The sequence below is a fragment of the Porites lutea genome, chromosome 9 (assembly GCF_958299795.1).
Source record: "Porites lutea chromosome 9, jaPorLute2.1, whole genome shotgun sequence".
Classification (NCBI taxonomy): domain Eukaryota; kingdom Metazoa; phylum Cnidaria; class Anthozoa; order Scleractinia; family Poritidae; genus Porites; species Porites lutea.
This window is the reverse complement of record NC_133209.1, coordinates 7,112,345-7,124,539: the sequence shown is the minus strand read 5'-3', so window position 1 is coordinate 7,124,539 and position 12,195 is coordinate 7,112,345. Positions and strand designations below refer to the sequence as shown.

Genomic DNA, 12,195 nt, shown 5'->3' with positions numbered 1-12,195 from the left:
AAAAACAGACCGATAATAACGCACGCTAGACTCTCCTCCTTCCCCTGCCCATCTCTTGCGATACTTGTTACCATTTTCAAGTTGTAGGGTAACGTGTTTGTGAATAGACTGCAAAACAGTCGGTTTTTTTTTCCTCAAAATCAGTAAAGAAATCGGTAAAGCGTGGCGTAAGAGTCTTACGCGCGCGAAGCGCCCGAGCCTCACACGCCCTACGGGCGTATGAGGCGAGAGAAAAAAACCGTATTTTTAGCGTCTCTCCCCAGTCTCGCTCTCTGTTTTCAGCCTCGTTCCAGACCTTTTGTTTCACTGCTTGCGCGTAGTTGAATACGCAAAAATACGGACTGTTTTGCAGTCTAGTTTGTGAATTTTTTCAGAAAGAAGCCAGGTTATACTCAGAAGGACGTGGTGTACCAGTTTGCCCAGCTCTTCTCTAATGAATTCGCTGTAGTCAGCAGCTTCAAGGTAGCCTTTTGACGCTTGATTGGATTAGATATGTAGTATGCGGCTGCTTGCGTGTTACCTATTTTTTAAAAGATAATACCAGATATTAAAATTGTTGTTACTCACTTAGGCCGGTGTTCATCCCGAGCCCTTCGGACAAAATCTTTCCACAAGGCGTAATCGAGTAGGGCGTCCCTTTTTTTAGTGTTCTCCCAATCCAGTTTGGACTTGGTCTACCTTGGTTTGGGCAATCATGGTGCGCGGCTTTCAAAAGTGTGCTTTGGAAGATCTTCATTGTAACGAGCGCTATGATCAGTTAGTGTTTATCTTTAAATTATTGTAGGGGAGTAAATGAACTCTTTTTTCCCAGCATATTGTTGTTGATTTTCACCCTGTTCCTTTTATAACTAGTATATGGTGGCCTAGAGCTGCCATAGGGATTTTGTTATATTTTCAAATTTTTTTGTCTTTTATATGAATGGTTTTAGTCATTTCATTTTGTTTATTTTATTTTATTCATTTTATTCCATTTTTTATTTTTATTTCATGTCATTTCATTTTCAAAACAATTTAAAATGAAAATGAAAGGAAATCAAAACCTTCTGTGTTAAATGAAATTAATCTTAAAGCGAAGTCAATTGAAAGTAAATGAAATTAAAAGAAATTGAAAAATCCTTTATGGCAGCTCTAGGCCACCATACAAAAGTATACTAGGGTAGGGCCCCGCGAGTTCGTGCAGTACGATGAGGAGGAACTCTCCATTGAAGGGATCAAAGCGACAAGATGGCCCCTGCTCACCGGCCAAAACGTCACAGAACAATCCTTTGCGTTCCAGTGAGGGTGAGAAATGTTTCTCGCAAGCCGCTTTGATCCCTTCAGTGGAGAGTTCCTCCTCATCGAACTGCACGAACTCGTAGGGTCCTACCCTAGTATACTTTTGGGCTTTCCCTGATACTTCTGAGCTCAGTCTCTGGACTACCAATTCTTTTCTTTCAAGAATGTTGCCTTTTACGTTTTTCTTCGCACCGCCATCTCCAGTTTTACGCCTCTTTGCTTTCATCTCGTTCTTAAACGTGCCCCAAGATTTCTTTCTCCTGTCCGCCATGTTGACTTGTCACAAGGTCGAGCCCGCAAGTTGTCTTGGTCTATGGCAGCTTTAGGCCACAGTCAAAAATGTTTCAATTTCTTTTAATTTCATATTCTTTCAACTGACTTCGCTTTAAGGTTAATTTCATTTAATTTCATTTTAAATTGTTTTGAAAATGAAATGACATGAAATAAAAATAAAAAATGGAATAAAATGAATAAAATAAAATAAACAAAAGGAAATGACTAAAACCATTCGTATAAAAGAAAAAAAGTTGAAAATATAACAAAATCCCTGTGGCAGCTCTAGGCCACCATACTCTAGCAAAGTTCCTTTTTGATTTTTATCCAACTGATTTGGTAAATACTAGATCAACTATCCCCCTCAGTGTCGGTGCATAGCGCTAGATATATACCTCGATGCTTCGCGTCTCGTTATCCTTACCACTATTTACCTCCCCTTTGGGAGACAGTTGATAATATTTAGTTCGTTATTAAGTTAGAAAAATATTTTTAACCAAAATATGTCCAAAATATTTTTAACCCACCTGATGGTGGTATGTAACACCCCCTTTATTCTTTTCTTGGTTATAGACTAATAGAACAGGTGCCTACGCTTGCCCTTTTCATTTTTGCGACGTTTTTGATCGTTGTTTGCGAGAAAACCCAGAAGCAAGACTGTCGTTTAAGGAAATCAGGGAATCACTTCTTGCACAAGTAGGTTTTCACGCACGTCTGTTTCTCTTATTTTTCTTAAAATTTCCTTTACTTAAGTGTGTGTCAATTATCGTAGATCGGCTACATGGTAATTTAAGCTATGGTTTTCAGCAGGCCGATTTCTTAATAACGTTTTATAAATATAAATTTGCGATATTTAGCGCGTAATAGTAAGCGCTGTTTTTTTTTTCTTTTAATGTGGATTCCCTATCGTTTTAGCCCCATATTTTACATGTACACCCTTTCGAAATCACTTCATACATGTTTTTGGACCTGTTACGTAAACGTGTGCCGTCATCGTCATCATTAAATATGTGTGCTCTCTTACTTAATTTGGGTTGTTTTCCTTCTCATAATATACCTTTTCAGTGTGCTCAAATTTGTGGGTGGCTCCTCCTAAAATGTTCTACAATAAGTAAAGGATTTAATGGAACCGAAACCAATTGTGGAATTGCACACATTTTAGGCATCCCACTGATGAACAGTTGCAGCTTTTAGATATTTCGAGCAACAACAATTTGCTGTCTGCTTTCTTTAATTTGTTCAGTGTTTGGGTATATGTATTTGTATTGAACATACTCCTTTTAAGAGCTGAGTAGCCTACAGCTGACTGTCTCAAGCGATCACCCACGACATGTACCCTCGCTTGCGTCCGCCCAATAGAGGCAAGAACTATCATCATTAATTTTCTCCTATTAAGATCGATAAGAAATGAAAAGAAAAACGAGGGTAATTTATACAAGTAATTCTGAAATAAAATGTCAATCTCGTCCTTAGAGACTACGATCCATTTGGTCAGCACCAAGGATAACTAACCTCTGGAAGAATTCGAAAAATAGACCTTCTCTGATCAGCCGATAAAAACGAGTTTGTCGCTTGCAGTTACTTTGCAAGTCAAAACATCCTCAGCATGTTGATTTCATTTTGACAGGGCGACGTTTGTTTAAGCACCAATCGTATGCGACTTAAAACAGTTAAGAACAATTTTTGTCTCGATAAGTTACGAAACTAAGCTACAATGACATTTTGTTCAAAAATATCGTTTGTCCTGTTTTTGGAAGTCATTTCAATACCACCTTTTAAGGGTTGTTATACATACAGACTGCTCGACCTTTGAAATTTGCATACAGCTGTGCTCATGACTAACAGATACAAGGTAAAATTCCCTTGGGAACATCTCTTGATCAAACGCCTGATAGATAACTTTACACAGGCGCAATTGTGATTCCAATGTTTAATTCTTACTTAAAAGTGTTGATATGAGTTCTGCTGCTGATTGGTTTCACCACATTCTATTTTTGCAGAAGTCTCCATCGAAAGTGAGAGTAACTACTAGTTTTGTTGCCGAGTCACCGCGTTTTATCGGCTATAGAACTGGAGAGTTGATAACATTGATCGCCAAGGACAGGCACACGTAAGCCATGACAATTTCTAAAGTACAGTCGTTTCCTCCCAAGGCGGAAACTTTTGTTGTAAAGGAAATGTCTGCTCAAGAATAGGGTTGGTTTCAAGGGTTAAAACTGCAGTGTTCTTATGTGACTAGGGCATGACTAGGTGTCCTCTAACTAAGGGGAACGTCCACCTTAAAATGGGGTAAAAAAATACAGTGTTTGAGTGTGGCTAGAAATATGGGTAAGTTTCCTCTAAAGAGAGGTGTCCACCCGAGGAAGGTTGAAAAAGCAGTGATTTCAGGGAGCTTGATCTAGTGTATTCTTAGGTGTCCGCCTAAGGAATGGCAAAAATGCAGTGTTTGCATTTGCTAGGGCCATGAAAAAGTGTCCTCTTAGTAAGATTGAAATTTAGTCTTGTATGTGGCTGGGATAATGACAGGGCACCTCACTAATAACAACCCTCAGGAATGGTCAAATGGTATTTGCCTAAGGATTTGAAATTGTTTGTAGGAAAGACAAAACTGTCTGGTTAGGTGAAAGACAGAACAGGGAAATCGGATTGTTTAAGAGCGAGCATGTGAAGGAAGTGCTGGATTATGACCTTATGGACGGTAAGTTTGTTGAATTCGTTTCTGATTACCAAATTAATATATCCTGTTGCGTTCGTTTATATTAATTACTTAATTTATTTATTTATTTATTTCTGGGTACGTATCTACAAAAAAACAGCAAAACGGAGACAAACATCAAAAGCATCAAAAGAAGGGGAAGTGCGCCAAACAGTGCAAAAGGCCTTGTGAAAAGTCAAAGTCGGATCCACTGTGCAATATTGGACATCCAATGGTCTGTTTTATAGGTCACTAATCATTAACGCCTGCCTTTTTTTACCAGATTCGTTTGTTCCACCAGAGATTCGAGCGCGGGGTCCAGAAGCCGAACTTGCCTTCCAAAAAGCCCTGCAGAATGGAAAGGTGAAAGTTTACCGTGGTCGCATAATGCTACTTGGCCAGGACAGGGCGGGCAAAACGAGTCTCAAAAAATCTCTTTTGGGAATACCTTTCAACCGACAGGAAGAGAGTACGGTCGGAGTTGAAGTTGATCCTTCAAAATGCCAAGTGGACGTAGACCAAATTAAAAATTGGGAGCCCATAAAAGATAAGAAGCTTGAAGTATCTGAGTTTGCTAAAGACATTGCAATGCTCATCGCAAAGGATTTGAGTAAGGGACAAGCTGACAAACAAGATATTTCGCAGCCCGCGGAAGTCTTAGAAGAGGTACCATTGATGAAACATTGTACATTTTTTTTAACCTTTTGTTGCTGTGGTCGAGATGACGATTTTGTTTCTTTAGCTTGAAACTGATACTTTCAATCAGATTATCTCAACCAACAGCTTCGTCTGATTTTGTTTTGCTGTTGTTTAATGTTGTATTTTTGTTGCCTGAACAGTGAAGACGTTTTTTGCTGATTTACTATGTTGAATTTAAGGTGGCTCTTCTGGATTTTTTAGGAGGATACCTCTCAAGTTTGAGCATTAACTCGGCATGAGATATGGAAAAAAGGTTTCCACAACTGTATTTTATAAAGATGAAAATTTCTTATGATCTGGGTTTTATTGCAATCGGAGTCGCCATGGCAACGTAATGTGCCATTACATTGTTTTATTTATCTTTGTGTTTCTCTGTACCAGGAGTTTTTTTTTTAAGAAATCGCTTAAGGCAGTATCTACCTGCCATAATTGCCTCAATTATGGCAAAGTTTGATCAAATTCTATTACAGCGTTTTCGAAATATTTTTCTAAAGCTTGTTATACACCTGATTGTTTTATAGAGTAGTAGGGGCGAATTGGACGGCATTAGGCCAAAGCAATCTGAGACCTTGTCAACCGTAGCCGAGTCGACAACGAATATAAAACCTGAGAGCACCTCAGAGCTTCATGAGGGGAATGCAGAGGGGAAACGTTCAAGCAGTTCCTCAGATCAAGGTGTGCAATTAAATATCGACACCACTGCGGCGTTGTCGGACGATGTCACAGAGTTGGTCATTCAATACTTGGAGCGGCTCAAATTGGATGATGACATCAAAGTAAAGGAATTCATTTTAACGCTGTGGGATTTTGCTGGACAGCACCTATACTATGCGTCCCATCCTGTCTTTCTGTCACCGCGAGCAGTGTACGTTTTGGTGTATAATCTTAGCAAAAGTCTAAGTGCCGAAGCCGAGCCCTGTGTCAGACAAGGGATTCATGATCTTGTCTTGGAGAACCCAAACAGTGAGACCAATTTGGATAGTTTATTGGCCTGGTTAGTTTCTGTTCATAGTATTCGACGTACCACAGAGAGTAAAGCTGTACAAGGTTCAGATCATCAAGGCACAGACTTGCGCTATCTTCGTCCACCAGTCTTCATTGTTGGTACAAATGCTGATCACCCTTTTGAAGACCCCAAGAAAATGGAAAAGTGCATCGAGAAGGGTATCTCCGGCAACACCTACGAAGAGCACGTGATCAGGCCATTCTTTGCTGTCGATAACACTCAGTCGCATAGCGATGACGGGATCCAGAAACTACAGAAGAAAATCATGGAAGTATTGAAACGGGAACCGTACATGGGTGAAGAGGTACCAATTAGGTATGTTTCGCAAAATAGTATGTTCTATTCAAAGTAGTAATGCGGTACCCTTTTTTGGATTGGACTGAAAAGCGCGATTAAAGGGAAACTCAATATAACACGTCTACTTCACTTATGTCAGGTTCCGCTATTACAAAATTAGCTGCAGTGTTCATGCATAATGGCAAATTTTACATATTTTGTTGTTAAATGAAATGTCGTGGCGTTTCGTCGTTTTTTTTTGTTTTTTTTTTTCATTTCAGTTGAGGGGTTTAATTAGACCTCTCAGAACAACTTGCAGCTCTTCCATGAGCAAGCTAGGCGTAAAGTGAAATATTCAATTCTCCTAATGCAAAAACCAAATACACAAAGTCAAACCCACTTTTTTTACCTCCAATCCTTTTTCAGTCGTCTCTGCTTGTAACGATTTCTTCGTTGTCCCTTTATTGTTCACAATAGGTGGTTCAATTTCGAAAAAGTTGTCGAGGCATTGGTTGCGAAGAAAATTTTCCACATGTCCCTGAACCAGATTCTGACCGTCACCAGAAGAGTTTGCCAAATCGAGGACGATGCGGAGCTGACGGCCATGTTGAATTTCTATCATGATCTTGGTGTTATAGTCAAGCATGGCCATACTGTGGTGCTGCAGGCTCAGTGGCTTATAAACCTATTTAAACAACTGATAACTGTCTCGCCTTTCAATGAGTTGGTAAGTAAGTGATTTGGGACTTGAAGATTCTAAGACGAGGACGAATGCGAGTTCTAGATTTTGCTCGATCCAAAGAAAAGCGCGCGTGAACCAGTTTCATTATTGGGGAAAAACGTGACAGCCGTCGTCTTTTATTACGAGGTTTAGCGATAGTAACCTAGTGGCGGAAACAAGAGTTATCAGATGTTTGAAGTTTTATCATTTTGCGATCGGGAAGGGGCATAATCTCCTTCAATAAACGTTACGGTAGCATTACGGGGTGTCTATTTTTGACAATGCGCAAAAAGATTTAATATAATTCTATCTAGTACTCGTAGTTATTCTCGTCCTCGAATCTAAAGGTCTCTAACTGTGTTCGCGGGGTTCGGTGTTTGTATCCCTGGGCCGATATGAATCCTTCTTAAACTGATACATATTTCATACATCTGCACTTACTGTCCCTTACGAAAATCTCTTGCAAAATCTTGAATACCTCCGTTAATGAGGACTTTATTAACCTTTTCCCTCGTTTTTGTACTCGTTAGGTATTAGAGGCACATCATGTAGTCGCTTATCATTCAACAACTACAACATTTTTTAATATAAACTATTTTAACATAACAGAACGATTTCTCTTACGTCCGTTGATCGACAGCTATTGTCTGTGCGAATAGACAACCTCTTCATAGCGCAAACATTTTTCTCAGCCCTCGCTCGTAATTTTCTGGTGATTGTCTCTAGAATTAGGCATGTAAGCACTTCAGTGTTATTGCAAAAAAAAACAAAAATCGACCATACCAACAACAGGCCTCTGTGAGATTTATTCATGTTCTTGAGATGTTCTTGAATTGTTCTAAATTTTAGGATCCTTTGTTTTCGAAATGTTGGCGCGAGCTGGAAGAAAACGGCATCCTTAGAATGGCTCTTGTAGATCACGTTTTCACGGATTTCATTCAGAATGGCCTTTTAAAGCAGGACATTCTTGATATGATGGAGCTGTATGGCTTAATTGGCAAGTTCTCCTGCATGTCTTCGAAGGACGATCAAGTGCAAGAATACTTTGTTCCAGCTCAGCTCAGATCATCCCCATCTGGTCTATGCAAGATAACACCCTCCGATGGTGATCCGTGTCCACTATATATCCATTTCCCTGATGGATTTGTTCCACACGGGCTCTTTTCTCAGCTGCTGTCAAGGTGTATCAGTTGGTGCTCCCAACAAGGCCTCAAGCAGTCTCCACAGCTATTTAATAATGGTGCAAGGCTTTTCATTAGAAAGCAGAGTGCCTTCGAGCTTTTCCTAATTTGCAGAAAGAGATTCATCAAGGTTGTGTTGAAGATGAGTCAGAGATGTCGTTCTATGAGTGGGTCATTGACAGCTGCCTTAATGAAAATGGCCAATGAGGTTCGGGCCTTTGTTGAGGCTTCTTTAAAAGTCCTTACGTCTGAGCTGTCCTGGTTGCAGAGCCTCAAGTATGAACTGTGTGTCGCTTGCTGTCTCTGCTTGCAAAATGGCGACCAGTGCACGAAACATAAATCAACAAGTTGTTCTCAGGATGAGTGCCTTCATCTACTCCGAGTTCATCCCGAAGAGGAGCCTTTTTGTACGAAGAGCTACAGTGGTGAAACAGTTAAGGTGAATGGATTGGAGAAATGGTTCCAAGCCTATACAGCTCAGGTAATCTTGTCACTGATGCCATCTGTTTAAATGTCTCAAACAACAGTCTCTGCTTTGTAATAGAAGTAGACTGATATTGCGTCTTTGCTAATGCTTTTGTTACTCCTTTGTTTGATTTAAATTAGAATGAGGAGGAGACCTTGGAATGCCCGTCTAAGGCCAACGAAATTTTAAATGGTACTGCCTTGATTTCCTTTTCGTGTGGTTTGTTTGTTTGCTTGTTTTGTTATATGCCATGCTTGTGTTAAAAGCCGCGTCAAACAACTGCAATTTGAAAGCTAATCTGCATAGTAGCAGTTGCTTCCTTGATCTGTACCGCTAATAATACGCTCTTCTAAGGGGTAAACCTTTTTAAAAAGATCATGTCTGAATCACCGTCCAAATTCCACCTTGACTGATTGGACGAGGCAACTGATCAGAATTTACCTTGCTTGAGTTACATATTTTCATTACCGTTTGTGATTTAGTTTCCACTGAAATTAACTGACCTGCAAAACAGGCATTATTTTTCTCGCGTTAATCAGGCGACCGAAGGCGAGCGCGAAGTGGGCGTGGACGGACGTGGAGCGCAGAGACGCACGTTAGAAGAGCGGCGAAAAAAAATGCGTTATTTGTTTCACGCCCCCCACCTCATGCGTGTCTGGTGCTCTACGTCCGCCTCGCGCTTGCTTTCGCTTGCCTGAAAAACGCAAACCGCCTGTTCTGCACGTTAACTGAACTTCACCCTGATAATCACTCAAGAGGGGCCGTTTAAGTCATATGATAACGCGTATTCATAAAGGCTGCTTTTAACAGATTTTTCATCACTCAAATGTGGCAAACCTTCAACTGACGACCTTCTTCTTATTGCTTACGACCTTGGTTTCCTTGGTTCCTCGTGGAAAATGTTTGGACGCGCACTTCACCTAGACAAACCACAGCTAGGACAGATTGAAGAGGATGAGGGGAAGCTTATCGAAAAGAGTTATGGTGTGTAAGAGGTTTAATCATGTGTTTATTGATTGTGTCCTTAAAACCGATTCATTCGTAGCTTATGTTGCTTTTTCTTCTTGTCTTCACCATGAAGATCAGTTCGTTGTTGTTGTTGTTGTTGTTTCTCACGAGGAGCACGAGGACATGCCGTTGTCATGGTAATTGATCCTTTTTCGGATCTTCCGTTTTTTTAGTAGTTAAAAATCCGTATGATCTGAGATCACCAATCCGATCTTGGATTCTCCCAAAAAAACGCACCCAAAGTTAAGTATTTAGAGAGAGGCCAAGTTCTGGCGTGTAGATATGAGACGTCTGCGGTGTATATTTTCTCCTGATTTCCATGTTTAAAAGTTAAGGTAACTTGATCCCCCTTCAGGTATGCTAAAGAAATGGTTGGAGTCTTGTGGAGACACTGCAACTTATCAAAGTCTTGCGGAAGCATTCCAACAACTGGGACGAGAAGATCTTGCTGCAAAGTACTGTAACATGCACAGCGATCCCTGTAATGGTAAGTGCTGGAGTCCTCGTTGAAAATACTTTATATCGCGGAATTCCGCTTTTTAGTCAACAGGATCATAGGGTCGCTAGCTCGTCATTGGGAACTGCAGCATTTTTTAGTACGATAACTCCTCTTATAAATTGTCTAGTTTTCCTTCTTTGTTTTGTTGTTTCTATTATTGTTTTGAAAATAGTTTTGGCGGCCAACTTTGCCTACTTTCCACCTTGCACCTTGTCTAGTTCATAGTCATGCATTGTTCACAAGTAGCACCACCCTTGCGGCTAACGAGCTCAACCATTACACGGTCGGGGTGAAGAAAAGAGCTCTTTTCTCTGCGGCTGAAACAAGAGCTGCAAACGGCGTCTGCTCTCGAAGGCTAGGATGGACATGTGGGATTACTGTGTAACTTGCTTATCAAGCTGAAAAGTGGAATTGTTTCCTATTTTTCACAGATTATGTAGTTTTGCCTTCATCGCCTTCAGTTAAGGCTGGCACGCCATCCAGTGAAGACCTTCTCGATATTGCTGGTGAATTTTGTGCTTCTTGGAAGATGTTCTGCCGAGCATTACACCTTACTGAAGCCACGCTTGCACAGATCGAGGAGAACGAGGGTGATATGGTCAGCAAATGCCACGGTACAGTTACTGAAAATGCTTTCATAAGCTGAAGCCTTAATAAGCTCTAATGTCGATACGTTGCCTTAGTTTAGTAGAAAAAAAAAGTAGCTTGCAGGCGATTAATAAGTGAGTCGGTTAATGTCAACAAGGCGTCCTCAAACCCCAAGGGGAAAAAATAATGATGATGATGATTATGTAATAAAACAGAAACAATAATCTTTATGATTTCTGCTAAAAACGAAGCTCTGCACCAGATATTTTTACGTTAACTAAGAACACGTATTTTACCACTGCAGCTGTGTTACGGATGTGGACAGAAAAGTGGGGATCTAAGGCGACCTATCAACGCTTGGCACAGGCACTGCAGCATCCAGCTGTTAAGCACTCAAACCTGGCTGCTAAGTATTGTCACGTAGACAAGAGTACTTCTTAAGGTGGGAAATGGTGTCCAAGAGGATATAACCGGAAAAAAAATTATTTGTGTGTGCAATATTGTATCAACGCTTAGCGCAAGAACTGCACATTTAGCTGTAATGCACTCAAACCTAGCTGCGAAGTATTGTCACATGAACATCAGTACTTTTTAAGGTGGGAAGTGGCGTCCGACAAGATATAACTACAAAAATGATTTGTGTATGCATTTTCTGTATCAAGGCTTAGCACGGCACTGCAGCATCCAGCTGTGGGGCACTCAATTCTGGCTGTTAAGTATTGTCACTTAAACAAGAGTACCTTTTAAGACTGGAAATGGTGTCCGAGGAGATATAACTGGAAAAGTGATGTGCACGCATCCTTTGTACGAATACGACGTGCGACATTGCGGTAACAGGTGCAGGCAGTAGTGCATATTGTCTTCTCCGTCGAGTGCAGATACCCCTCTTGTATAGCCTACCACGCGCAGGCTCTTAGTGCTTCGTCACGAAGGATTGCGTGACGAGCCAATTACTTATTTGTTAATTTTCCGGTTATATACTGCCGTTCTAGAGCAGTGCAGTGCACTCCAAGTATCCATGTGAAGCGCAGCACTATTATATTATAGGAAATACCAATCAGTTTCAGCTTGGAAATTGCAAATTAATTTGTAATTATTAACATTTTGTTGTAGTTTATTATCTATAATTAGAATTTCGTTGTTAATATCAATATTAATTTTAGTTACTTTTAGTGAATCCGATTATAGTTTTAAGTGTAGCAGAATTACATTTATTTTATTATTATTTTGTAATTTTTTTATTCAATTATATTTTTGTTTCTACGGAACCTATTACAATAACAGCAAGAAAGATGATGATTTTCCTAAGGTTTTCTGTTGAACAATGTGTTAGTAAATATGACAACCACTAAGAGGATTAAAAAGTTATTATTTTATGGGTGTTGTCAGTGGTAGGGTATATTTTTTATTATTTTATCTTGTTTTATTGCTTGCTTGCTTGCTCGTTTGTTTGTTTTTTTTTTTCTTTTTTTGCCGATGGCCGGTTAACAAATTCGTGGAACAGAAGT

At 40.1% G+C, this 12,195-nt stretch overlaps 1 protein-coding gene across 1 annotated transcript; it reads left to right on the top strand.

The window, feature by feature from the left end:
• Positions 1 to 3,650: 3,650 nt before the first annotated feature.
• On the top strand, positions 3,651 to 12,070 carry LOC140948773 (uncharacterized). Its single transcript, XM_073398040.1, has 11 exons — positions 3,651 to 3,658; positions 4,146 to 4,246; positions 4,527 to 4,909; positions 5,464 to 6,263; positions 6,702 to 6,951; positions 7,795 to 8,607; positions 8,733 to 8,784; positions 9,403 to 9,576; positions 9,956 to 10,087; positions 10,531 to 10,713; positions 10,992 to 12,070. Exons 2-11 carry the CDS (start codon positions 4,240 to 4,242, stop codon positions 11,126 to 11,128), a joined length of 2,931 nt encoding a protein of 976 aa, XP_073254141.1. The 5' UTR covers positions 3,651 to 3,658; positions 4,146 to 4,239; the 3' UTR covers positions 11,129 to 12,070.
• The last annotated feature ends 125 nt before the right edge of the window (positions 12,071 to 12,195 follow it).

Coding starts and splice junctions, on each gene's coding strand:
- LOC140948773 (XM_073398040.1), top strand. Junction 6,264..6,701: donor GGTGAAGAGGTACCAATTAG/GTATGTTTCGCA, acceptor TGTTCACAATAG/GTGGTTCAATTTCGAAAAAG. Junction 6,952..7,794: donor TCTCGCCTTTCAATGAGTTG/GTAAGTAAGTGA, acceptor TCTAAATTTTAG/GATCCTTTGTTTTCGAAATG.